Below are 27,929 nucleotides of genomic sequence, written 5' to 3' on the forward strand. Positions count from 1 at the left end.
CATTTTAAACCATATACAGCTATTTTTGCCGCAGTTTTAGTGCGATGTTGCCCGAATTCTTTTCTGCATTGTCATTTTATTTCACTCCAGGAATGAATATTTATATCCTTTAGTGAAGTAAAGAATTTGTGTTGTTTACCATCAAATACCCAGGGCAGAAGTTTAATTTTTAATTTCTCACTTGTAACATTCATTATAGCTAATGCATTTTCAAAGGCCTCTAAGTGACCAATTACAGAGTTTATTCCCTTGTTGGAGAATACAGGTATGGCACCCTTTAGGAAAGTAATTATTTTATGGGAGTCATACACCTTATTAGACGTGCTTTGGGACTCCTTATTAGAGTTTCCCTCACCCGCACCAGCTGAGTTGCAGCAGTTCCCTGGACTTACATCATGAGGTGATTGTCTATTTGGGAAAACTATTTCTGACCCAATAGGGGTCATTTGTCTACACTCTACACATTTGTTAGTATTATATGCATTATTCTCACTGTTAATATAGGAGTTTTGATTATGGTGATACAACCTTTTTAAATCACTTAGTTCTCTCTGGCTTTGCGCGAGCTGTTAATTTAACTCTTGTATCTGTGTTAGTAAGTCTATGTTATGCTTATCTAAGGTGGTTAGGTTTTTGGCAAACTCATCCATTTTATTTTTGGCTATTTTTAAATCCTCTTCGCATCTGTGTGAGGAATGAATACTACTTTCTAGCTCCTGTATTTGCAATTCTTTGTCTATGACACAAAGTGACATTTAGTCGTTAACGCATATCACAAGGGGCCAAGATTTTAGTATTAGTTTGTCTCGCTTTTTGAGAGCCTTGCATTGATTAATCATTAATAATTCTTGGAATAATTCATTGTTTTCATTCCACATATTATTATCAACGGTAATATTTTTAGCCCTAATTTCAAGCATATCCATAAAATTATTTAATTCACCTGCAATATTAAGTCTCTCTTTAATGTGGCCTATAATGTCCTTCTTCAGGACCTGACCTTGAGTAAGGGGTATTGTCAGGGGACCATTTTCAACGCTATGTACAGATTCACTTCTGGCTACAGAAATTATTATATTGGTTTAGTATTTAGTTAAATTAAAACACTAATAAAATTTTTACCAATAAAAAGAGAGAGAGAGAAAAAAAAATATATTTAAAAAAATTTTTTATATGAATTTTGAAATATGAAAAATTTATATTTTTATGAATTTTGAAATATGAAAAATTTATATTTTTATGAATTTTGAAATATGAAAAATTTATATTTTTATGAATTTTGAAATATGAAAAATTAATATTTTTAATTAATTTTTAAATATAATATTTTTATTATTTTTTAAAAACATTAATCTTTAACAATATTTCAAAATGTCAATATCAATCTCGAAATATGAACATCAATATTTCAATCTTCAAAAAAAATTATATTTACAAAATATTAATTTCGAAATATGATTTTTTTTTCCTCTTTTATAATAATTTCTATTTACTACAAATATATTATATCAATATGATAAATATTAATAATATCTCATGCAAGTGCCTCCATATAATATGTCAGTATATTTATAAGAATTTCAGTAGTGCTCTCCAAATAATATGTCATTTTATAGCTGGGTTATAATATAATATATTTAATAATTATCCTTTAAAAATAAACCCTCAATCAATATGCATCTACTAGAAACCACAAAATTAATATAAATACCTGAATTATTTTTATTAGTTAATATTGATGAACACATTAAAATATATTTGTATAGATCAGAATGTGAGTCAATACTATACACGTTTAAAAACTGTTAAAATATGCTATGCAGAGTTCATACACGTTTACCTTTAGAACTGGCCTTATTCACAATAGCCTTTCATTCAGAGTTGCATTTATAATATCACAGTGAGACTTAAGATAACAGCTATTATTATTATTATTATACTTTATTTATTAAGCGCCAACATATTCCGCAGTGCTGTCCATGGATACAATTCATTTAAATAAAACAATACAAGACTTGTAAAATACAGGACAAAATTTACAAACACATACAGGAGGGATTGAGGGCCCTATTCCCGTGGGAACTTACAATCTAGAAGGGTAGGAGGTTGGGAAACAGGAGGTGAGGACTGCAAGATTGAGAAGGATGATAATACAAAGTAAGATGAGGGAAATATTATATAACTGAAATTAATTTATTATTGAGTTGGGTGGTAGGCTTCCCTGAACAGAAAAGTCTTCAGGGAGCATTTAAAGGAAGAAAGGTTAGGGCAAAGCCTGACAGCATGAGGGAGAGTGTTCCAGAGGGTATGTGCTGCACAACAGAAGTCCTGCAGTCTAGCATTAGAGGAGGTGATAGTTGCGGATGCAAGGAGCAGGTCATTGTTGGATCTTAGTGGACGGGCTGGAGTATACTTGTGTATTAGAGAGGATAGGTAGAGGGGAGCGGCGTTGGTGAGAGTTTTGTATGTAAGGGTGAGAATTTTGAATTTAATTCTGCTGTGAATGGGGAGCCAATGAAGGGACTCACAGAGTGGTGCAGCAGATACAGTTCGACGGGAAAGGTGGATCAGCCTGGCAGAGGCATTTAGGATGGATTGAAGGGGGAGAGGCGGGAAAGAGGAAGGCCAACGAGTAGGTTGTTGCAGTAGTCAAGTCGGAGATAACAAGGGAGTGGATTATTTGCTTTGTGGTGTCAGCGCTCAGAAAAGGGCGAATTTTAGAAATATTGTGTAGATTATTGCGGCAGGATGTAGAAAGCAATTGGATATGGGGGATGAAGGATAAGTTTGAGTCAAGTGTGACTCCGAGGCAGCGGACTTGGGGCGATGGGGAAATGGTGATGCCATCAACAGGGATAGAGAAGTCAGAAGTCGGCGTAGAGCTTGAGGGGGGGATAAGAAGGAGCTCAGTCTTGGACATGTTAATCTTTAGGTGGTGAGAGGCCATCCAGGAAGAAATACCAGATAAGCAGTTGCTGACATGAGAGAGGACAGAGGGAGAGAGAGCAGGGGTGGAAAGGTAGATCTGGGTGTCATCAGAATAGAGGTGATATTTGAAACCATAACTGTTGATAAGTTTACCTAGCGAAGAAGTATAGATGGAGAAGAGTAGAGGACCCAGAACAGATCCTTGAGGTACTCCAACAGACAGAGGCATAGGAGAGGAGGAGTCGCCAGCAAGTGACACAGAAAAAGACCTGTGAGAAAGATAGGAGTGAATCCAGGAAAGAGCAGTGTCACAGAGGCCAAAAGAGCTAAGGGTCTGTAGGAGGAGGGGGTGGTCAACTGTGTCGAAGGCAGCTGAGAGGTCAAGTAAGATGAGTATAGAGTAGTGGCCAATATTTTTAGCAGAGAGAAGATTGTTTGTGACCTTGGTAAGGGCAGTCTCAGTTGAGTGTTTTGGGCGTAATCCAGATTGCAGTGGGTCAAGCAAGGAGTTGGCGGACAGGAAGTGGGTTAGGCGATTGTAAACTAATTTTTCAAGGAGTTTTGATGTTAGTGGAAGCAGTGATATGGGGCGGTAGCTTTCAGGAGAATTAGGGTTGAGGGAGGGTTTTTTGAGTATGGGAGTGACTTTTGCGTGCTTTAAAGAAGATGGGAATGAGCCGGTAGAGAGAGATAGGTTGAAGATGTGGGTAAGAGCAGGAGTGAGGGAGGAAGATAGGGAGGGAATTAGATGGAAAGGGATAGGGTCGAGTGGGCAGGTAGTGAGGCGTGAGGAAGATAGTAAGGAAGAAACTTCATTCTCAGTGGTTGGATGGAAGTTACAGAGGGTGGCAGAGGGAGTAATTGGGCCTGTTGTTGGAGTATTCAACAATACAATTAACAGTGCTAATAAACAATAGGACAATATATATATACTCAGCTTTAGCTGCAATTGATTCTAATTCAATTCTAATTGGGACACTAAAAATACATATATTCTTAATGTAAACTGTTACTTTAAAATGTCTATTTATTTAAACTGGAGCAAATTCTTATTTACTTATGATTAAAACCAATTCTAAGATATATATATATATATATATATATATATATATATATATATATATATATTCTATATTTTGCACAGATGAATAATTTATGCATGCAAGATACAAATTTGACACTATACAGGATTATGGATACCAATTTTAAAACACAATGTATTTATTTAAGCCTGCTACATACAGCAACAATGAATGTTTGTTTTAAATGTTTTGCATACAGAAAGACAAACTAAAAGCTATTCAAGACTATGAAACACAGTTTAAAACACTGAGTGCTCCTTTAAATCTTCTAATTATAATTTAAATATGGTCTTACCAATAACCTTTGTATACTTTTATATATATATATATATATATATATATATATATATATATACTTTACCAAAATGACCAAAATTGATAGTTCAGTTACCAAAAAACTCCTTGTTTCATTTCAGAAGACAGATAAGTAAATTTTTGCAATCAATGAGAAAAAGCTTGCTCAGAATGATTGTAGTTCGAAGGCCCAGCAGTAGTTATCACTCAAAGTTAGCAGCCTGTGTTCTTTCCCTCTCTTGCTTTTACTTATATAAGTTTTCAATCATTTATGAAACCATGTGGGTGGCCCTACGGGAGCTGACCATCCCATTGGTTACCTGGGAAGTCTATTTGGATTGGCCCTTGGCTTGGCATGGTCACCATGGAAACACATCTTTTAACATTTAAGTCCCTTGACTGTCATACTGGATTCTGGCCATCGGGTGGCAGCAGACAACAACACAGCAATATATTTTCTATCCAACATTTTTAACAATTCATTATTTCTATGAAATGGTTATTCATTAGACCATAACTTCCTGCATCAATCACTCACAATATTAATTATAGATGGGGCAGCATCATATAATTTCTCTGATTATTTCAATATGAAACATCATGTGTCCCCAACATCATACTATATTAAAGCAAATTAATACTGCCAATTATTCTGAAATTAATCGCATTTATACATCTGGTATATATGTATTCACACAAATACAGCATGTTCTACATCTCCAACAAATTCTGCATGCATGAATCTTGTCTATGGTCCATCTGAAATAAAACTAAGTGTTACTAATCATTTCTTTTTAGGTCCACAAATATTCTTAAAAACATAGAGGCTAAGATGTTTTATGCTTTCAATATATATATGGGTCTGATGAAGGGGTGTATTCCCTGAAACGTCACTGAATAAATCCAGTATTGTCAAGACCAGTGAGTGCTGTCTCCTGATATATATATATATATATATATATATATATATATATATATATATATATATATATATACACATTCATTTCTATGCAGTATCTTGTATTTATCATCTTTTAGCTCCATCTGGAAAAACAGAAAAACATGTTATATATATATATATATATATATATATATATATATATATATATATATATATATTTCAAACATGGGATTATTACAGTTTTCATTCAATTTATTACAGATTTGAATTTATTTTTCATATATATATTCAATACAGCAATTACCCCTTTAATATAATATGTCCCGGCTCAATATATATACATATATGGGTTATTTGAATTATTTCAAACACACATGAAAAATTTGCATCATTCCTTTTGCAAAAATGATATATTTTTATTTATGCTATACAGCGATGGTAAATGCTAATTTGTCTATTTTCTTCACCCGGATACTTCACATGGGACAATTTACACATGGCTATGAACAGTCATTTCTTCAACCAACTCTGCTCCTCCCCATAAATTTCATTAGGCCTGAAATAAAGTTTCCAGACATTTCGTCCTCACTCACCGCATGGGGCAAGGAGTGCTCTGAAGTTTGCACTTCCTAATTAAGGAGCAAATGTTTTAGTGTCAGAGGGAAACTTTAATTACAATCTGGTATGGGCTTCATTTTCACACCCTAGCTAGAAATGTCTCTTTTGAAATTATCTCTATGAGTGTCCTGTATAATATAAATAAGTGGGGGAGGACTGACTATGGGTTCTAAATCAATCCTTTACATCAGAATTGCTATTCTACAGCACTTCTGATAAAATAGACGGCCTCATATATACACACATCCTTTTTATATTATATTCATATATATATATATATATATATATATATATATACATATATGTCATTGACCTGTACCATGACATTTAGTTAATTTTATTTAATTGTAATTAATTTATTTTAATTTAGGTAATTCATTTAATGATAGTGTAGTGTTAGGTTTAATTGTAACTTAGGTTAGGATTTATTTTACAGGTACTTTTGTATTTATTTTAGCTAGGTAGTTATTAAATAGTTAATAACTATTTAATAACTATTGTACCTAGTTAAAATAAATACAAAGTTGCCTGTAAAAAAAAATAATAATCCTAAAATAGCTGCAATGTAACTATTAGTTATATTGTAGCTATCTTAGGGTTTATTTTATAGGTAAGCATTTAGTTTTAAATTATTTAAGTTAGTGGGTGTTAGGGTTAGACTTAGGTTTAGGGGTTAATAAATTTTATATAGTGGCGGCGACGTTGGGGGCGGGAGATTAGGAGTTAATAAATTTAACATATGTGGGGGCGGTGTAGGGGGGTCAGATTAGGGGTTAATAAATTTTATGTAGGTGGCGGCGGGGTCCGGGAACGGCGGTTTAGGGGTTAATAACTTTATTATGTTGCGGTGGGCTCCGGGAGTGGCATTTTAGGGGTTAATACATTTATTAGAGTTGCGGCGGGGTCCGGGAGCGGCGGTATAGGGGGTAAAACAGTATAGTGTGGGTGCTTAGTGACAGGGTAGAAAGAAAGCTGCGAATAAGCCGATGAGCAGCGAGATCGATGACTGTTAGTTAACAACAGTCCGCTGCTCACCGCACCGTACTTGATGTGCAGCTTTTTGACAGCTTTCTTGATAATTTTGGCGAACGTATTCAGGTCCGCGGCAGCAACGTTAGGCGATCTTAGGCGAGCGTATTGGTGTTGGCGAATGCTAGAAAGTCGATGGCTTGATAAGTAGGGGCCAATGTATTGACTTGCTTTTTCCGTTACGTTATCAATACCAGAAACTATCGGGCGTCCTGGAAGGATAGTTGGATTATTGTGAATCTTTGGTAATATGTAGAAGGTGGCTGCTTTGGGACAATGTAACAAATTGAGTAATTACCAGATAGTACAAGCACCTTAGGTTCTCTGAGCATGTGCTGTGTTTAAAATGCTGGTGCATGGTTCATACATAAATACACTATGAAACAGATGTAGCTGTTTTTAGAAGCATTTTTGCTAATACATGTATATTACAAAAATGCTTCCATTCAAAACTGAAATGCATCCACATGGATTCCAATTCTACCTGGAGTTTACCTTTAATGGTCGTTGTTTATGTAAATTGCTTTTCACCATTTGTTACCATATTTAATTTGTAAATTGCTTTATTAAAAGGACATTAAACCCTTTGAGATAGTAATATAAAATGATAAATCATATATATAAAAAAAGTCTGCAATATACTTTCGTTACTTATTTTGTATTCTTTTCGTGTAATTCAATTCTGAAATTATGAGCTTTTCAAGTCCTTTTAGAAATAGATGCACTGTTATATTCCACACAGCAATTGGCTGCACACTCTAGTGACCTATTTATAACTGTCACTTATTGGCCACAGTAAAGAAGGTAACCAAAGTTACAGAATTGTTTTATAGACACTAAAAGTTTACACTTATCTTGTCAATATTTAAACAACTAAAGAAACTTTAAAAAATACATCTGCATGTTATTCTCAGACTAATCTTTTCTTTAAATGCATCATTCTAATTAGTATTTTTTTAGGTCTAGATTACAAGTGGAGTGCTAAATTATCGTGGGGCCACAGACGTCAAATTTACCTGTTTGCGGGCATTCTATAATTGACCAGCCATTACAAGTGGCTGGTTATTGCTACCGCAAGCTTGAGGTAGCAAATAGCGCTTATAAAATTAACCAGAGATCAGATCTCTAGTTAATTTTATAAATGTGCCCCAAATGCCCCCAAAATAATGATAGCAGCATCTTAATTTTTTAATAAAATAACTGCACTAGGCAATATTTTGGATCTAAAGTTGATGAGAGTAGGGTGTTATAAAAGAAAAACCAGCACTGAAAAGTGCCTTTACATTGTTGTCTATGGGAACTGTGTGTTCCCAGTAAATATATATGTATATGCTTATATACTGTACATATATATGTATGTGTTTATATGTGTATATACACATATTAACACATACATATATACAGTATGTATACAATCATATACATATATATTTATATTTGCTGCCATCGCTTCTCTGTGCTTCTGACAGGGCTCTCATTGAATCCTATGGAAGCCCACTCTCGTGAGTGCAATTTTTCCCAACTCTGCGAACTCGAACTCGCTGACAGCTTTTAATACCAGCACACATTAGCCGCGCTGGTTTTACACAGTGGAGCACAAATATTGCTTTCATGAATGCGGTATTTAGCGCTCCACTTGTAATCTGGCCCTTAGTGTTTAATGCTCCTTTAAGCTTTCTAGAATTGTTCTCATATATTAATTCCTAATTTAGTCACGTGTTTTTTGTAAGCTAAGCAGTAAATTTATACAAGCATACAATAAGAATACAGCTTTGCTTATGTTATTTCATAGATCAGCTATTTTAGCAAAAACATTTAAAAATATAGAAGAGATAATATTGCTACAAACCTTTGGTAGAAAATAACCTTTTAAAACAACATCATGAGTAATCTCACGTGGACTAGGGGTTGGTATAATGCTACTAAATCTTTGAATTTCGTGAATTACAGCGTCAGTATAAGGCATTTTTTTACGGTGTTCCATTTGAGGCTGGGCAGATCCAATCACTTTTTCAATTTCATTTTGTACATTTTCTGTAAGGATAAAATATATTTTGTCATTTTAAGCTATTTATTCAACTCTTTTAAGACAGTATGGGTAAAATAAAGTTTTTTTATAAATTAAAAATATTTGCAACATAAAAACATATTACACATGATTAATGGATATCCTTAGTTGTATCTTAGATATTCCCTTACATAATTTTATATTTTATATTTAACACATCTACCAAAAGGCTATTTCATAAATCAATTGCTCTTTCCCTAAAAAAAATATTCTCTTACGAAAAATAGTCATTAGTCGACAAAGAAAACAAGCTGCAACTGAGAAAAAAGTTAAAAGTGGTCCACTTTATTGAAAAAATGTAAAAAGCACTATACAAAGGGCCAATCTGACGAGTTTCACACCGTAACCGGGTGCTTCCTCATATATAAAATTCAAACGTAAGACATTGTGATTTAAAAGCCAATTGCACCAATGAAATCTTGACATGTAAAAAAACCAGGTATCTATTGTCACCTTAAAGGTGTAGTTACACTTTATATAACACATGAACTATGCTAAATCCCATGTACAATTGAAGCAGAATATCAAAACATTTGTGCTGCATCATTCGAAAGATAGAAATAAGTTTAACATCAAAGAATATATTATCTTAGAACAAAATAATCTTTCATTATGATAAAATTATTAATAACACGGAAAAAAAAAATTCTACTGTCTGAGAATGCAATAAATTTACAACATGAACAACCCTTTTGGCTCTAACATATTATTCTATATGAGATTTATAGATGATTTGATATTTATAGTGAAAGAGCCTTTTTCCTTTGAGGATTTCCTAGGTTGTATTAATTGCAATGATGTTAATCTTAGATTTACAGGGTAATAAAAAGACAATACCGTTAACTATTTGGATTTACAATGATCAGGCAATCTATCGACAGCTAACATCCTGTCAAGCACTTTTTCGAAAAGAGACAGCTGGTAGCACTATACTACATGCTGAATCCTGTCACCCCAGACACTTAGTTAGATCTATTCCTAAAATCCAATTCATGAGACTCCGCCGTAATGCGCGTACAATACAGAGTTATGAGCAACAAGGTAATGATCTTATACGTAGATTTACTGCTAGAGGTTATGATAATAAATATTTAATATAAACTTATGAAGAGATTTTCTACTGAATACTCATTGCAATTTGACAATTTGTAAAATCCTCAGAAAACATTTATATATACTGAAGGGTGACTCAGTTTAAGCATCTGTTGTTGACAAATGTAAATTTGTTGCTAAAAAAACACAAACATTTGCAAAAAATTATCACCCAGCCTGATATGTTCCAACTCTCGCAATATTTCCAATTGACTTTCAAGCACTGGAAATCGTAGATCACATTTAACCAATTGTTTAACATGTGAAGTAATGGAATTTACTGATAGCTTTTAAAGTTTTGTAACAAAGAAGACATTTAAAAATGTATTCCATGCTACTTGCTTAACTAAATTTATTGTGTATCTATTGAATTGCAGTTTGTGCGGGGAACAGTATATAGGACAATCATCCAGAGCCCTTAGATCCCGTACGAGGGAACATCTCAGGGATGTAAAGAATTTCAATAAGAATTCAACTGTTGCCAAACATTTTAATGATTTACACTTCACAAACATACCAGAGTTTAAAATTAGAGTAATAGACCTAGTGAAAATCCCACCTAGTGGTGGAAATAAGTATAAAATCCTTAACAAAAAGGAAGTATATTGGATATACAAATTTAAAACCAAGGTCCCACATGTTATTATTATTATTATTATTATTATTATTATTATTATTATTATTATTATTATTATTAACAGGTATTTGTAGAGCGCCAACAGATTCTGTAGCGCCATAAACTTAGTTGGTATACAGTATAACATTGATAGGGATCAAATGGGTAAAGGGCCCTGCCGAGAGTTGCACTGTTGTAGTCGGCTCTTATGAAGGTGATCTACAAACAGCTGGAATCACAGGCTTACAGTCTAAGCCTTAGACTGTAAGCCTGTGATTCCAGCTGTTTGTAGATCAGACTCTAAGGGGATCAAGGGGAAAACAATTGAGTTATGAAAGGTTTGTGTTGATTGTATGCATCCCTGAATTGTAGAGTCTTTAGGGAGCCCTTGAAGCTGTTAAAACTAGGGGAGAGTCTTGTGGAGCGAGGCAGGGAGTTCCACAAGATGGGGCCAGTCTGGAGAAGTTCTGTTAACAGGAATGTGAGGAAGTAACAAGAGAGGAGGAGAGTAGGAGATCGTGAGCAGAGCGAAGGGGACAGGAGGGAGAGTATCTGGAGACATGGTCTGAAATGTATGAGGGAGCAGTGCAGTTGAGGGCTTTGTATGTCAGAGTGAGAATTTTGTGTTTAATCCTGGAGGCAAGAGGAAGCCAGTGAAGGGATTGGCAGATGAAGAGCGACATGTAAGGAAGATGAGCCTGGCAGAGGCATTCATTATGGATTGTAAAGGAGCTAGACGGCAGCTAGGTAGACCAGAGAGGACAGAGTTGCAGTAGTCGAGGCGGGAAGGATGAGAGGGTGGATTAAAATTTTAGCTGTGTCTTGTGTGAGGAAATGTCTAATTTTAGAGATGTCTTTAAGGTGGAAGCAGCAGGCTTTAGCCAAGGACTGAATGTGAGGAGTGAAGGAAAGGTCTGAGTCAAGTGCGACCCCAAGACCTCGGGCATGTGGGGTAGGGGTAATGATGGAATTATCAACAGTTATAGAAAAATGGGGGGGGTGGAGATTTTTGAATAAGGGGGAAAAATAAGGAGTTCAGTTCTGGAGAGATGTAGCTTAAGGTAGTGAGAGGACATCCAAGATGAGATATGAGAAAGACAGTTAGTGACATGGATTAGTAAGGAAGGAGGTAGATCTGGTGCAGAGAGATAGATTTGGGTGTCATTGGCATATAAATTATATTGAAACCCATGGGACTTTATTAAGGAAACTAATAATGACGTATAGATTGAAAAGAGAAGGGGACAGAGGACAGAGCCTTGAGGTACCCCAACAGAAAGTGGTAACGGGGCAGAGGATGCTCCGGAAAAGGCTACATTAAAGGTACGGTTAGATAGATAGGAAGAGAACCACAAGAGAGCTGTGTCGCAGATGTCGAGGGATTGGAGGGTTTGGAGCAAAAGAGGGTGGTCAACAGTGTCAAAGGCTACAGGCAGATCAAGGAGAATAAGCAGAGAGATGTGGCCTTTGGATTTTGCTGTAAGTAGGTCATGGTACCCTTTACAATTGCTGTCTCTGTGGAGTGATGGGGATGAAATCCAGCTTGCAGTGGGTTAAAAAGAGAGTTTAGTGTATGGAAATGGGATAGACGTGCATATATTAGCTTTTCAAAGAGCTTTGAGGCAAGAGGGAGTAGCGAAATAGGACGGTAGTTGGATGGGAAGGTTGGATCGAGGTAAGGTTTTTTGAGGATAGGTGTGACCAGTGCATGTTGTAGAGATGAGGGAAATATACCAGTGCTGAGGGAAAGGTTGAATGTGAAAATGTGTGTGAGTATGGGGGTGAGGATAGAAGAGAGGGAGGGGAGTAGCTGTGAGGGGATAAGGTTGTGGGGACAGGTAGTGAGGTGGGAGGACAGTATAAGGGCAGAAACTTCTTCCTCTGTAAAAGGGGCAAAATAGCTAAATTTAAGGGTATTTGGGTTTTGGGTGATTGTGAGCTTTTGAGGGGGTGGGAGATTGGTAGTAAGTTGAGAGGTGATTTCATTTTTGATGAAGTCAATTTTGTTATTGAAGTGGCTGGCAAAATCTTGAGCTGAGAGAGAAGTGGTATTAGGAGGTGGGGTGGGCGGAGAAGAGTATTAAATGTGGAAAACAGGTTTCCCGATCATTCACAAATGCTTTGAGTAGGGACTTCCGGGGGGGGGGGGGAGCTAGCTGAGGTGCGGAGTGCTAGCGAAAGGCTCTACACTGAAGGCCTTTGTTTGATCTCCCCAGGCTGCGTTCTGTCCTTGGCCGATACGGACTGTGTGTGGCTCGGACCTATCTCTCAACAGTACCGAAAGTTGTATCCTAGCAAGTTGGCTTGAGTGCTGAGTCAGTACGCCCGTTGGCGTTCCTTTCCATACCCAGCCCCAGTGCAGATTCCCCTGCTGCCGCAACTAAAAAGCCTCCCGACATGTGGTAGCCACAGACCAGTCTGATACCGCAATCCACCTCCCCTGGAGGTGTAAGGTGAAGGAGCGAAACTAGCATTGCTAGTAAGACAACCACATCAACACAGGGCATGAATACCCCATTACCAGTATACACCTGACAGTCCTTACAGAGGAGAAAGAGGTCGCAACAACGGGGAAACAATGGAGAGGGTATATACCCTATCGAGGTTCCGGTGTATGTGTAAATGTTAGCGCTGGATGTGTTGGCTGCAGGGATGTGCAAGGGGAGTGGAGGCTTCTACAAAGTGTGAGCTAGGTATGTGACTATCGCGCAAAGTTTTACACAATAGTGTGCAAGGCTGCAAGGATGATTAATGGACTAACATATGTTTAAAAATTTGGTGTATGTAAGCTGGAAAAACATCTACTCTGAGCTGGAGATCTGGAGAGTGGGGGTCTGCATTAAGAGCATATTAAGCAACATTACAACGGCTCATTAAAACTAGGCTTGCAAGAAGGAGCATACAACAGTTTGACTGGGAATAAGACCTAGACTAAGCTGCTTCCTAACTCTGCTAACCTTGCTTTGCTATTTTCTACCTAACTATCGATGTAGAACACTGGACTGGTATACTAAGATGCGTTTGAATGTTGATAAGTACCTAAAGAGAGTCTGACAACATACATAACCTCTGAAAGTGTGGTTTTGATGCTTTATAGCTGCTCTACTAACCTTGGTGCTTATATAAAGGAACCAAAAGAGACTGCAACATATTAACTTTTAGTTAAGAATAAAGAGTTGGAATTATATTATTGAGGTGGAGTATTGGACTGTTACACTAATACCTGCTAGATGCCTATAAGTATTTCAAGGAGAGTTTAAAAGGATACAAATGCTCTGAAAGTGTTGCTTTGTTGCTTTGCACTAACACAACATGCTTTGGGCTGCTTTGGTGAGCTTGGTGTTGCTACAAAGGACTCATCTGCAAATACACCAACTTATAGTAAAGCAGAGAGAGCTATGTGAAGAAGATAGCAACAGGAGTCTCTACATAATAAGACAAATGACTGTAACAGGATTTAAGTCAATTTGAGTTTTGGAATAGAGACTGTAATTGCTTTAATAGCAGGAAGGTCTTTTTTCAAGTCAATTTTTTATTAGTGGTAGGAGAAGCCAATTAAGTAATAAGTGACTATCAGAAATGCTCTAACTTTACTCTTGATTTTACTATAACAAAGTATATTTTTGCTGTTTTTTTCTATTTTTTTTTGTGATACCTTTAGCTGGAATATGGTTGTATTTCACTCCTAAACCAGAGACCTAGGATTGTAATTATTTAAAGTGCCAATGTTCGTGGAGTAAAAGGCATACTACCTTGGTATCAATTATTAAGTCCACACTTTCTATATATATCTGAGCTGAGGCCTAAGGTAAACACATGACAATCTTTGTCCGTTTATTAAAGAGGTTTAAGTAAAAGACTCTGTAAGGTGGGGCACTATAAGGGGCCAAGATAGGTGGTACTCCTCACTTGAGCCATTAAAATTCCTGTGACTATAGGGGAGGCCATACAAAGGGCTGGTTAGGTAGGGTCTGTCTTCTTATTTAGTTTAATATATACAATGCCTATAATTACTGAGATAGTTAGTACATACCACTTTGGGTTGTGTGCACAATAACATGTGCTGAAGGGATTGTGTGGAAAGATACACTTAGGTCTCCTATTCTCATTCACTAGTTTCACAAATTCGCCTGAATAGGAAGTTAAGTAATGTGCCTGCTTATCAAGCTGATTTTCATTAAATTAGAAGATATTCCACGCAGGCTCTAAATATTGTTTTTGAAAAACATACACTATATCTACTCCTTAAGAGGAAAGAAGGGGAGGGGAACACATTTTTAAGTAGAACACTTTGACTTCTATCACCAACACCAAGAATAAGTAGTGGAGTGATCCACTAGGTTACACATTTTTTTTTTTTTTTCTTTTTTCTTGTTTTTTTTTTTGCTGTGGTTTTTTCACTAATTTATTTTTCACTACTAATTGTACATGGAAAGATTCATCTCACACTCTAAAGCTAATGCACCCACTATGCCACCAAAACAGAGAGACAAAAAATTAAAACCCAATGATAGTTCCTTAGAAGCACATAGTGAAACAGGTATGGCAAGTCAGGATAATACACTATTAATTCAACAAATCTCAGCACTTGTAACTCCACAGTTTGATGCGTTAAGACAAGAGATGGTCCTACTTACCAGTGAAGTCAAACAGTTCTCTGCCCGAATGACTGAATTAGAAACTAGGGTTTCCGATCTATCTGGAAGACTGGTCTATTGCTATGGATCAAGTAGTCAATGCTCATGAAAACAAGCTCAGTGTAGTTAATCGAAAATTAGAAGAATTAGAAGACAGGTCCCGACGTAATAATCTTAGGGTGATTGGGCTACCGGAGACTGGAGAATTTCAGGACTTAATTAGTTTCGCTTCTACTAGGCTACCTCAGTTAGTCGGCAGTAACACCGATAATATAAGACTACCAGTAGAAAGAGCCCATAGGATAGGAACAGCCAGAAGGAATTCTGATGGATCAGTCAAACCAAGAGTAGTCATTATAAGATTCTTGAATTATCAAGATAAGTACCATGTTTTGAGGCTGTACCGTAAAAATAACAAAATTATGATTGGGCCCCACAAAATACTCCTATTTCAGGACTTTTCTGTAGAAACCCAGAACAAACAAAGGGAAATGGCCCCATTCTGTTCTAAACTAATTAAAGCTAACTATAAGGCAAGACTGGTATATCCGGCTAAGATTATCGTGGATAGGGAAGGTGAAACTACTATTTTTAACAATCCGGAAGAAATTAAGATATTTTGCCATAACCAAGGGGTCGAATAAGATACAAAGTGGAGGGCTTAGCTATGTAGTACACAATATAGAGATTTAAATGATTATGTGCAATGTTATACCTATATGTATGGAAAAGTATGAAATTATGAGATTACATTTTTCAGTTTCGATTTTAGGGAACAGAGGATCCCACGCTGATTTTGAAAGAATTTATGTTTTAATTATTTTAGGCCCAGCCTGTTTTCCATACTGGATGAGCCATGTTTAGGGGGGAGGGGGAGAGGATGGGAAAGAGGGGTATGAGAGTACAGGGATTTGGAAGGAGGGAAGAGAAAAAAAAGTTTCTGATTTCACATATTATTTTCCCCCTTTTTTTGTTTTTTTTTGTTCTTTCTCTCCTTTTTAGTCTGGTTTTAATGGATAAGATAAATTTAGTGTCATGGAATATAGGAGGGATATCATCCCCCAGGAAGAGGAAGTTGATGATTAGACACTTGGGGGTTAAAAATCCAGACATAGCGTTTATATCAAAAAACGCACTTAAAACCCTCAGAAGCAGCCAAGCTGAAAAGCAAGTGGGTCGGAGAGGTGGTCTTCACTCCCTATGATAAAACAAAATGGGGTTTGGCTATTTTGTTCCATAAACATCTGAAGTATCATAAAGTTTCAATTGATAACGATAATAATGGGAGGTATCAAATTATAGAAGTTAATATAGATGGGAGAAATTTTGTTTTCTGTAATGTATATGGACCAAATCATGTGGAGACGAAGTTTTGGGACAATATTAGTCTGAAACTGTTTTCTCATATAGGTAAAGATATAGTAATCGTAAGTGATTTTAATATGGTTTCTTCATACATTCTAGATAGATCTAAAATAAAAAATAGTACTAGGAAGAACAGAATCTAAAATATTATGGAAATTTTGCCAGAAGCTTGCACTCCTGGATATATGGAGGGCTCAGAATCCAGATAATAGGGAGTACACGTGTGTCTCAGGGGTTCATAAATCCTTTTCTAGAATTGATTTCTTTTTGGTGGCTAAACAGTTATTGAGGTTGGAAATTAAGCCAAAGATACAGGAGATAGTAGTGTCTGACCATGCAATCATTACTTTGGAAATAAATTTTAAAAATCCATCCCTAACCAATAATAGAGTGTTCTTTCCACAATACCTGGTAAATAATGTACAGTTTAAAGCTTGGCTCCAGAAGAGATGGAGACAGTTTGAGGAAGAGAATGCCGAATATAGTGTTAAATCAGAAATATTCTGGGAAACTGCTAAGGCACTATTTAGAGGAGAGATCAAAGCATACTTGGTTAGGATGAAGAAAATCAGGATCAAGAGGGAAGAACAACTTTCTAACAGTTATAGTTATAGTTATCAAAACTATATCAATGAGCCCTCTGTGAATGCATGGAATAAGTACAAAAAGAGTAATATCGCTCGAGAGATATACCTCAAACAAAATGAAATACTAGATGACCTAAAACAGAAAGCTTTTTTTCCGGGGTTCAAGGGATCTCGGCCAAATATCTGGCCAGAATAACGAAAATCAGGCAGTCCAAAAATTATATTGCAGCTTTAAAGTACAAATAAAAAGAGAGAGAGAGATGCACTCAGCTGAGACAGAACAAAAGCTGGAAAAACTTCTGTGCCTGTTCATTTTATTATAGTGTGCCACTCAGGGTGCATACTCTTTTAGCACACTATGCCCCTTCACAGAGAAAAAAATATCCTGTAGCATATCAGTCTGACCCTGCCCAATGACAGTCCAGCGCCGAAATACCAGGCAATTCTTCTCTGAACAAGAGAAAACAACAACCCCAGACGATCGTTTCGGCCTTTTGTGGGCCTCGTCAGTGAGGTGCAGTCGCATCTCTCAAAGGGCATGTGTGCAAGGAGTCCACGTCTGGTTTCCCCTTTTACTCTTAGGGAGACCCAAGAGCAATTTGCATAAATAAAAAGAGAGAGAGAGATGCACTCAGCTGAGACAGAACAAAAGCTGGAAAAACTTCTGTGCCTGTTCATTTTATTATAGTGTGCCACTCAGGGTGCATACTCTTTTAGCACACTATGCCCCTTCACAGAGAAAAAAATATCCTGTAGCATATCAGTCTTACCCTGCCCAATGACAGTCCAGCGCCGAAATACCAGGCAATTCTTCTCTGAACAAGAGAAAACAACAACGCCAGACGATCGTTTCGGCCTTCTGTGGGCCTCGTCAGTGAGGTGCAGTCGCATTTCTCTAAGGGCATGTGTGCAAGGAGTCCACATCTGGTTTCCCCTTTTACTCTTAGGGAGACCCAAGAGCAATTTGCATAAATAAAAAGAGAGAGATGCACTCAGCTGAGACAGAACAAAAGCTGGAAAAACTTCCGTGCCTGTTCATTTTATTATAGTGTACCACTCAGGGTGCATACTCTTTTAGCACACTATGCCCCTTCACAGAGAAAAAAATATCCTGTAGCATATCAGTCTGACCCTGCCCAATGACAGTCCAATGCCGAAATAGCTTTAAAGTACAAAAATGATAAAAGCACAGGGACTGCAGAAATTAAGGCAGTTTTCTTAGAGTTTTTTCAGGAGCTATATTCAGCTAAGCAGATTGATCATGTAAGTAAAGAAATGTTTTGGCAGAAGATAAAACTCCCACACATAGAGGATAGCGATTTGCAGAAGATAAGCGAGCCCATTTCGATCCAAGAAATAGTTAATACAATTAAAAAACTCAAAACTGGAAAAGCCCCTGGACCAGATGCACTCCCAGCTGAATTTTATAAATTATTGATTGACTTAATCCCTCCTAGTCTTTCTGCACTTTTTAATGATTATTACATTAAGAACCACCCACAGTCAGCAATGTTTGCAGAATCTAATATAGTACTGATCCATAAGAAGGATAAAGATCCAGAGTTGCCAGCATCATACAGGCCAATATCCTTACTTAATCAGGATTATAAAATTCTAACGTCTATTATCGCAAATAGGCTAAAAGCCTGCTTGGGTAAGATCATACATATAGATCAAACAGGCTTTATGATAGGTAGGAATCCGGTTAAAAATCTTCGTAAGGCGCAGCTGCTGCTGGATTTTTTTTGGAACAAAACAAAGGATAGGAGCTCCTATGCTGGGCCGGACCTCGCCATCCTTACGGTGGACCCCGAAAAGGCGCTCAACTCGATTATATGGGACCATCTATTTACATCCTTGGAGAGGTTCGGCCTAACGGGAGTCATTCACCAGTTTATTTGCCAGCTATACCGGGCACCAGTTTCAGCGATTATAGTTAATGGAGACACCACAGAGAGGTTCCGACTACAAAGGGGTACGCGACAAGGCTGCCCGCTATCACCACTACTTTTCAATATAGCATTGGAACCGTTAGCAATTCTTTTTAGGCAAGAACTACAAGGCATCCATATAGGCAGGCAAAGGCTAGTGTTGTCCTTGTTTGCTGATGATTTACTTCTATATATGAGTAATACTGTAGTGTCGGTTCCTAAGGTATTAGAATTTTGTAACCTCTTTAGTTCCTTCTCCGGGTATAAAATAAATTATGAGAAATCAGAACTTCTCTGGGTATGTAAGTTAACTAACCCCATACTACACCCGTTTCAGGAAGTTGAGCAGATCAAATACTTAGGAATTGTACTGGCCTGGAATCCCAAATTATGGTACGACCTAAATTTTGTACAGTGTTTTAGAGCAATAACAGATAAATTACAGATATGGGCAGGCCTTCCTCTTTCGTTGACGGCTAGTATTATGTTGATTAAGGTGGTCTTATTTCCAAAGTTAATGTACTTTCTTCAAAACATTCCGTTACTTCTATATAAAAAAGATGTTAGATATCTTGATAGGATTTTTAATCAGTTTATATGGAGGGGTAAAAAGCCACGTATATCTATCTACAAATTGACTTTACCAAAGAGATACGGTGGTCTGACCTGCCCGAATGTGAATTTTTATAATTATGACACCCTCTGCAAATATGCCCTAGATTGGATTGTGAAGGAAGAAAGGGTTACATTCTACGAAATAGAATCTAGCATGATCTCACCATTTGCGACACAAGCAATTTTTCATTACCCAGTGGATAAGCTCCTGAGTAATATTGATCAGCTGTATACCTTTAAAGATATCATACGAGCATGGCAACAAGTGTATGGAAAATTGAAGGTAGATTATGCCAAATCAGAATAGAGTCTGGGCAGAAAAGGGATTAAAGTTCGTAGCACAAATGTGCGAAAATAAAACTTTGTTAACAAAAAATTATATAACGCTGACACAGGAATATAATCTCCCTAGAGCTCATTTTTATGCCTATCTCCAGGTTAGACATTGGTTTGGGGACTTAAAACAGAAAACAGGGCCGGACTTAGATTTTGGAGAACTTGGGGTTGTGATTATGAAGTATCAGGAGGGGGTGAGGACCATCTCTCAGACATATAAGGCACTAATGACTTTAGTTGGTGAAAGCAATATTACGAATATCCAAGAAAAATGAAATAGAGCCAAAGTTAATGTAAATACTGACGTTTTAATTCACAGCACGAGCCTGGCTTCAAAAGCAACAGTCCTAATTAGTTTTAAAGAATCACATTTGAAATTACTAACATTATCTGATACCAAATAGAGTGGCAAGGTGGGCACAGGGGCAAGGAACCTGTTCTAGATGTGGTTCGGTGGGAGCGGATGTTGTGCACTGTTTCTGGTCATGTCCCAAAATCTACCAATTTTGGCAAAAAGTTACATTTTGGGGTTTCCAAGATTCTAGGAATTCGATTTAAAATTGACCTGTTACAGGTCCTATTTCTCTGTAATTATTCTGTGGCAGTGACAAATACAAGATTTATAAATTTGTTCATATTGGTTGGTAGGAACTTAATATTAAAGTCATGGAAGAGTAAGAAAGGACCAAACTTTACAGAGTTCCTTAGCAATATTCAGTATCATACTATTATGAAACAGCTCAATCTGAAAAATCCTAATTCCAAACAAATTGCTAGGTTCTACAGTAAATGGAAGTGCTACATCTGCTCCTTACCTTCAAGTGCACAGCGTCAGCTCTCTCTCCCTTTTAAAAACTCTAGCTGGGTTCAAGGACAACTGGAACAAGGGATGCTCCCGATGAACTGGTTCATTAATGAATAGAGACCCTTTCTACCCTTACCCCTTTCCCCCCTTTTTTTTTTTTTCGTTTTGTTTTCACAAAAATGTGGAAAACAGACATTTGGGTTAGAGGAAAGAGTAGGGATAAGATTAGAGAAGTATTGTTGCTTATAAAGATTAAGGGTAGAATAGTAGGGGTTCAGGATTAACTTGTAGTGAAAAAAGTCAGCTGAACTCTGAGATTTCCTCCAGTGTCGCTCAGCAGTATGGGAACATCTGCATAGGTACCGTGTCAGAGGAGTATGCCAGGGCTGAGGATGAGAGTGGTAGGAGGGGCCAGAGTGTCAATGACCGGTGTAAGAGTGGAGTTATAGTAGCAGATAGATTGGTCAGGGCAGGAAAAGGAGGTGATGGAAGAGAGGAGAGGTTTGAGCTGTTGCTGATCTAATGACTTAGAGCTTCTGTGAAGTTTGGTGTAAGGGGTAGAGGAAGGGGGGTTGTAGGGAGGGGTGTTGCAGGATAGGAGATAATGGTCAGAAAGAGGAAAATGGGAGTTTGTGAAATTTGAGATAGTGCATCGATAGCTAAAAATCAGATCAAGGGAGTAACCATCTTTGTGAGTGGGAGAGTCAGTCCATTGTGACAGCCCGAAAGAGGAAGTGAGTTGCAGAAGTTGTTTTGCAGAGGAGGCAGTGGGATTGTCAAGAGGGATGTTGAAGTCACCAAGAATGAGGGCAAGTGTGTCTGAGAAAAGGAAATAAGGAAGCCATGCAGAAAAGTGATCTAAAAATTGAGTTGGGGAGCCAGGGGGGCAGTATATGACTGCAACACGTACAGAGATGGGAGAAAATAAATGAATCATGTGTGCTTCAAATGAAGAAAATATGAGGGAAGAGAAGGCCTGTATTTGTTGAAAGATGCAACGAGAGGAAAGTAAAATACCAACACCACCTCCTTGTCTATTGCCAGACTTAGGAGTGTGGCTGAAATGGAGACCCCTATGTGACAGTACAGCAGTGGATGCTGTGTCTGAAGCAGAGAGCCAGGTTTCTCTAAGAGCCAGAAGGTTAAGAGAGTGGGAGATAAAAATATAATGGATAGAAGTGAGCTTGTTGCAAACAGAGAAAGAGTTCCAGAGGGCACAAGTGAAGGGGTGGTGGTTTTAGATGCAAGAGGAATGAGATTAAGGTTACCAGAGTTTTGTTTTTGAAGTCTATTGAAAGACACGCATGGACGTGCAAGGCTAGAAAGTTGTGGGGACCAGGATTAGGGGAGATTTCACCAGCAGCTAGTATGAGCAAGAGGGAGAGTGACATGAGGTGAGATGCAGATTTGCAGTAATAAGATTTTTTTCGGGCTGAAGTGCAAGGGGGAGAGGGAGTCTTTAGGAATGTGGGAAGTTCATGAATACAAAAGTAAGGTGAGGTTAAGAGAGATGGGCTGATAAGGAAGGATTAATAGAATAAAGTAGTTTGTTATAGAGACAAAAGGTACCAAAAAGGAATGTGATGAAATTGAGCATTATAACAAACTAAGGCCTAGATTTAGAGTTGGGCGGTAGCCGTCAAAACCAGCGTTAGAGGCTCCTAACGCTGGTTTTTACCGCCCTCTGGTATTTGGAGTCAGTCAGGAAAGGGTGTAACGCTCACTTTGCAGCCGCGACTTTTCGACAAAACTCCAGCCGCAGAAAAAAGTCAGTAGTTAAGAGCTTTCTGGGCTAACGCCGGTTTATAAAGCTCTTAACTACTGTGCTCTAAAGTACACTAGCACCCATAAACTACCTATGTACCCCTAAACCGAGGCCCCCTCACATCGCCGCCACTCTAACTAAATTTTTTAACCCCTAATCTGCCGTCCGCACGCCGCCGCAAGCTATGTTATACTTATGTACCCCTAATCTGCTGCCCCTAACACCCTAACATGAACCCCGAGTCTTAACACCCCTAACCTTACAATTATTAACCCCTAATCTGCCACCCACGCTATCGCTGACCCCTGCATTTTATTATTAACCCCTAATCTGCCGCTCCGTACACCACCGCAAGCTACATTATAGCTATGTACCCCTAATCTGCTGCCCCTAACACCGCCGACCCCTATATCATATTTATTAACCCCTAATCCGCCGCCCCCAACGTCGCCTCCACCTACCTACAATAATTAACCCCTAATCTGCCGACCGGACCGCGCCGCTATTATAATAAAGTTATTAACCCCTAATCCGCCTCGCTCCCGCCTCAATAACCCTATAATAAATAGTATTAACCCCTAATCTGCCCTCCCTAACATCGCCGACACCTAACTTCAAGCATTAACCCCTAATCTGCCGACCGGAGCTCACCGCTACTATAAAACATTTTTTAACCCCTAAAGCTAGTTCTAACCCTAACCCTAACACCCCCCTAACTTAAATATAATTTAAATCTAACGAAATAAATTAACTATTATTAAATAAATTATTCCTATTTAAAACTAAATACTTACCTGTAAAATAAACCCTAATATAGCTACAATATAAATTATAATTATATTGTAGCTATTTTAGGATTTATATTTATTTTACAGGTAACTTTGTAATTATTTTAACCAGGTACAATAGCTATTAAATAGTTAATAACTATTTAATAGTTACCTAGTTAAAATAATTACAAAATTACCTGTAAAATAAATCCTAACCTAAGTTACAATTAAACCTAACACTACACTATCAATAAATAAATTAAATAAAATACCTACAATTTCCTACAATTAAACCTAACACTACCCTATCAATAAATTAATTAAATACAATACCTACAAATAAATACATTTAAATAAACTAACTAAAGTACAAAAAATAAAAAAGAACTAAGTTACAAAAAATAAAAAAATATTTACAAACATTAGAAAAATATTACAACAATTTTAAACTAATTACACCTACTCTAAGCCCCCTAATAAAATAACAAAGCCCCCCAAAATAAAAAAAATGCCCTACCCTATTCTAAATTAAAAAAGTTCAAAGCTCTTTTACCTTACCAGCCCTTAAAAGGACCTTTTGTGGGGCATGCCCCAAAGAATTCAGCTCTTTTGCCTGTAAAAGAAAAATACAACCCCCCCCAACATTACAACCCACCACCCACATACCCCTAATCTAACCCAAACCCCCCTTAAATAAACCTAACACTAAGCCCCTGAAGATCATCCTACCTTATCTTCACCACGCCAGGTTCACCGATCGATCCAGACAAGCTATTCCGAAGTCTTGATCCAAGCCCAAGCGGGGGGCTAAAGATGTCCTTGATCCGACTGAAGTCTTCATCCAAGCGGGAGCTGAAGAGGTCCATGATCCGACTGAAGTCTTCTATCAAGCGGCATCTTCAATCTTCTTTCTTCCGGATCCATGTTCATCCCGCCGACGTGGAGCATCCATCTTCACCGACGACTTCCCGACGAATGACGGTTCCTTTAAGGGACGTCATCCAAGATGGCGTCCCTCGAATTGGAATTAAGGTAGGAAAATTCTGATTGGCTGATGGAATTAGCCAATCAGAATCAAGTTCAATCCGATTGGCTGATCCGATCAGCCAATCAGATTGAGCTCGCATTCTATTGGCTGTTCCGATCAGCCAATCGGATTGAACTTGATTCTGATTGGCTGATTCCATCAGCCAATCAGAATTTTCCTACCTTAATTCCGATTGGCTGATAGAATCCTATCATCCAATCGGAATTCGAGGGACGCCATCTTTGATGACGTCCCTTAAAGTTACCTGTAAAATAAATATAAATCCTAAAATAGCTACAATATAATTATAATTTATATTGTAGCTATATTAGGGTTTATTTTACAGGTAAGTATTTAGCTTTAAATAGGAATAATTTATTTAATAATAGTTAATTTATTTCGTTAGATTTAAATTATATTTAAGTTAGGGGGTGTTAGGGTTAGGGTTAGAATTAGCTTTAGGGGTTAAAAAATGTATTTTAGTAGCGGTGAGCTCCGGTCGGCAGATTAGGGGTTAATGCTTGAAGTTAGGTGTCGGCGATGTTAGGGAGGGCAGATTAGGGGTTAATACTATTTATTATAGGGTTATTGAGGCGGGAGTGAGGCGGATTAGGGGTTAATAACTTTATTATAATAGCGGCGCGGTCCGGTCGGCAGATTAGGGGTTAATTATTGTAGGTAGGTGGAGGCGACGTTGGGGGCGGCAGATTAGGGGTTAATAAATATAATATAGGGGTTGGCGGTGTTAGGGGCAGCAGATTAGGGGTACATAGCTATAACGTAGCTTGCGGTGGTGTACGGAGCGGCAGATTAGGGGTTAATAATAAAATGCAGGGGTCAGCGATAGCGTGGGCGGCAGATTAGGGGTTAATAATTGTAAGGTTAGGGGTGTTAAGACTCGGGGTTCATGTTAGGGTGTTAGGTGCAGACTTAGGAAGTGTTTCCGCATAGGAAACAATGGGGCTGCGTTAGGAGCTGAACGCTGCTTTTTTGCAGGTGTTAGGTTTTTTTTCAGCTCAAACAGCCCCATTGTTTTCTATGGGGGAATCGTGCACAAGCACGTTTTTGAAGCTGGCCGCGTCCGTAAGCACCGCTGGTATCGAGAGTTGCAGTGGCGTTAAATATGCTCTATGCTCCCTTTTTTGGAGCCTAACGCAGCCCTTCTGTGAACTCTAAATACCAGCAGTATTTAAAAGGTGCGGGGGAAAAAAAGCATGCGTAGCTAACGCACCCCTTTGGCCGCAGAACTCTAAATCTAGCCGTAAGCAAACAGTGGATAAAACACAGTGTTGCAACAGGACTTGCCTTATTCCTTGTCCAATCCTTGTTGGATTCTTGTGTAATTATTTTGCCCAATTGTTAATGTCTCACTTATAAATGTTCACTTAAGAGATGTGAACATATGATGTTACACTACTGCTATCTAACCTGCTTTGCTAACCCCTGCATTGCTATCCACATAGCAGTGTTCATTTTATAGGCCACAGCATTCAGCTGATTGCAATAAATTAGGTAATGACATGATCAAAGACAGTGAAAAGGTCAATTGGGAAAGTCTGATTAAGGGTGAGATAAGTAAAAATAACAGACAATAGAATTCAGGGGAAGCTAGGATTATACCATTAATGCAATTATAACAAGTATTTGCAAGGTTTGAACATCACATAAATTAAGAAAAGATGTTAGCAGAATAAATACATAACTTATTACAGACTACAGACACATACCAAAAGAGAGACTTTGAGTACAATTAACACAGAAAACAGAGATGTTGGCAGCAGATGAATGCAGGGACACAATTCACATACCAAAATATAGACTTTGAGTACAATTAACATAGAAAACAGAGATTTTGGCAGCAGATGAAGGCAGGCACACAGTTCACATGCCAAAAGAGAGACTTTGAGTACAATTAACACAGAAAATAGAGATTTTGGCAGCAGATGAATACAGGGACACAAGTCACATACCAAAAGAAAGACTTTGAGTACAATTAACACAGAAAACAGAGATTTTGGCAGCAGATGAATGCAGGGACACAATTCACATACCTGAAAGCAAAAAAGAGAGAGTAGGTTAACATAGCTTTCCTTAGCAGATGTCAATAGGCAGTACGTTAGTTAAAAAGCAGCAGTGTGGTGAGTATTTAGTATAATTCTTGTGCGATTCTTTTGCTCAATTGTTAATTTCTCACTTATAAATGTTCACTTAAGAGATGTGAACATATGATGTTACACTACTGCTAACCTGCATATTATGAATCAAGAATGGGACGTGTTATTTTTAAGATTAGGCATGTCACGTGTGATGATAACTGCTAATGGTATTATGCAAGACATTTCAAACAACACATAATACATATGACCATTTACTTTGGTAATAGCCATTCTCTTCTCCTAAGGACATATAACTCAGGTAGCATCATTTTTGGTAGTAGAATTTTTGGTTTCCGTGTTATGAATAATTTTATTATAATGAAAGATTATTTTTTTCTAAGATAACATATTATTTAATGTTAAACTTATTTCTATCCTTAGGATGATGCAGCACAAATGTTTTGCTATTGGCAAAAATGTTGTTTTAATTGTACATGGGATTTAGCTAGTTCACAAATGATGTGTTATATAAAGTGCAACTACACTTTTAAGGTGACAACATATATCTGTTTTTTACATGTCAGGATTTGATTGGTGCAACTCGCCTTGAAATCATTGTGTCTTATGTTTGAATTTTATCTATGAGGAAGCGCTCGATTGCAGGCTGAAACGTGTCAGATTTGCCCTTTGTATGGTGCTTTTTGCATTTTTTCAATAAAGTAGATAACTTTTAACTGTTTCCCAGCTGTAGTTAGTTTCTTTTTTGCTTGCTTGCTTTGCGGTTTGTCTGCCGAATACAGCCAGCACTACGCAGCCCCAGTAAGTACAGTGCTTCCCTGCTCTGCCTCGTTACGGCTTTCAACTCCGGATCTGGGATCTGAGCAGTGTCTCCTTTCTTTTGTAGTCATTAGTTGACTAGCAAGATCCTAACTCCCTGCTTTAACATTGCTATTTTTTGTGAAAAAAATACTTTAATCTTCAGGTTTATTAAATACCTTAATATACTTGAAGTTATATAATATGATCACCACTCTCTATCCTAAGTTTTATTTTTAACACCATGCACTATTTTACTAACCATCTTTTGAACAATTTAAAGTTTATTTATATACTTTTGAGGTTGCATTCTCCATGACTGGACTGGACACTGTCAGAAATAAATGTGTAAAAATTGTACCTTTAGGGGTATAACAGCTTGTCACTGGGGCAGTACCCTCAATTGTACAGCTGCTGTACCCTTTACCATGGATATATATTGATACCCTTGCAGATTGTACCTTTCAAAGGCAAATATGTACCTTTGGTAACTAAATTGGACTTCTATGGTACCATAATGTACCCTTAAAAATGATGTAAATTTGACCATT

At 37.5% G+C, this 27,929-nt stretch overlaps 1 protein-coding gene across 1 annotated transcript in view; it reads right to left on the minus strand.

Annotated features, from left to right (window-relative positions):
- The window catches only part of LOC128656938 (cytochrome P450 2K6-like), a 400,794-nt gene that overhangs the window by 47,188 nt on the left and 325,677 nt on the right, over window positions 1–27,929 (minus strand). Inside the window, exon 10 of the mRNA XM_053711116.1 lies at window positions 8,702–8,886. Within this exon, the coding sequence (XP_053567091.1) occupies window positions 8,702–8,886 (185 nt within the window). The remainder of the gene's footprint in view (window positions 1–8,701; window positions 8,887–27,929) is intronic.

This window comes from Bombina bombina, chromosome 4, assembly GCF_027579735.1.
Source record: "Bombina bombina isolate aBomBom1 chromosome 4, aBomBom1.pri, whole genome shotgun sequence".
NCBI lineage: Eukaryota > Metazoa > Chordata > Amphibia > Anura > Bombinatoridae > Bombina > Bombina bombina.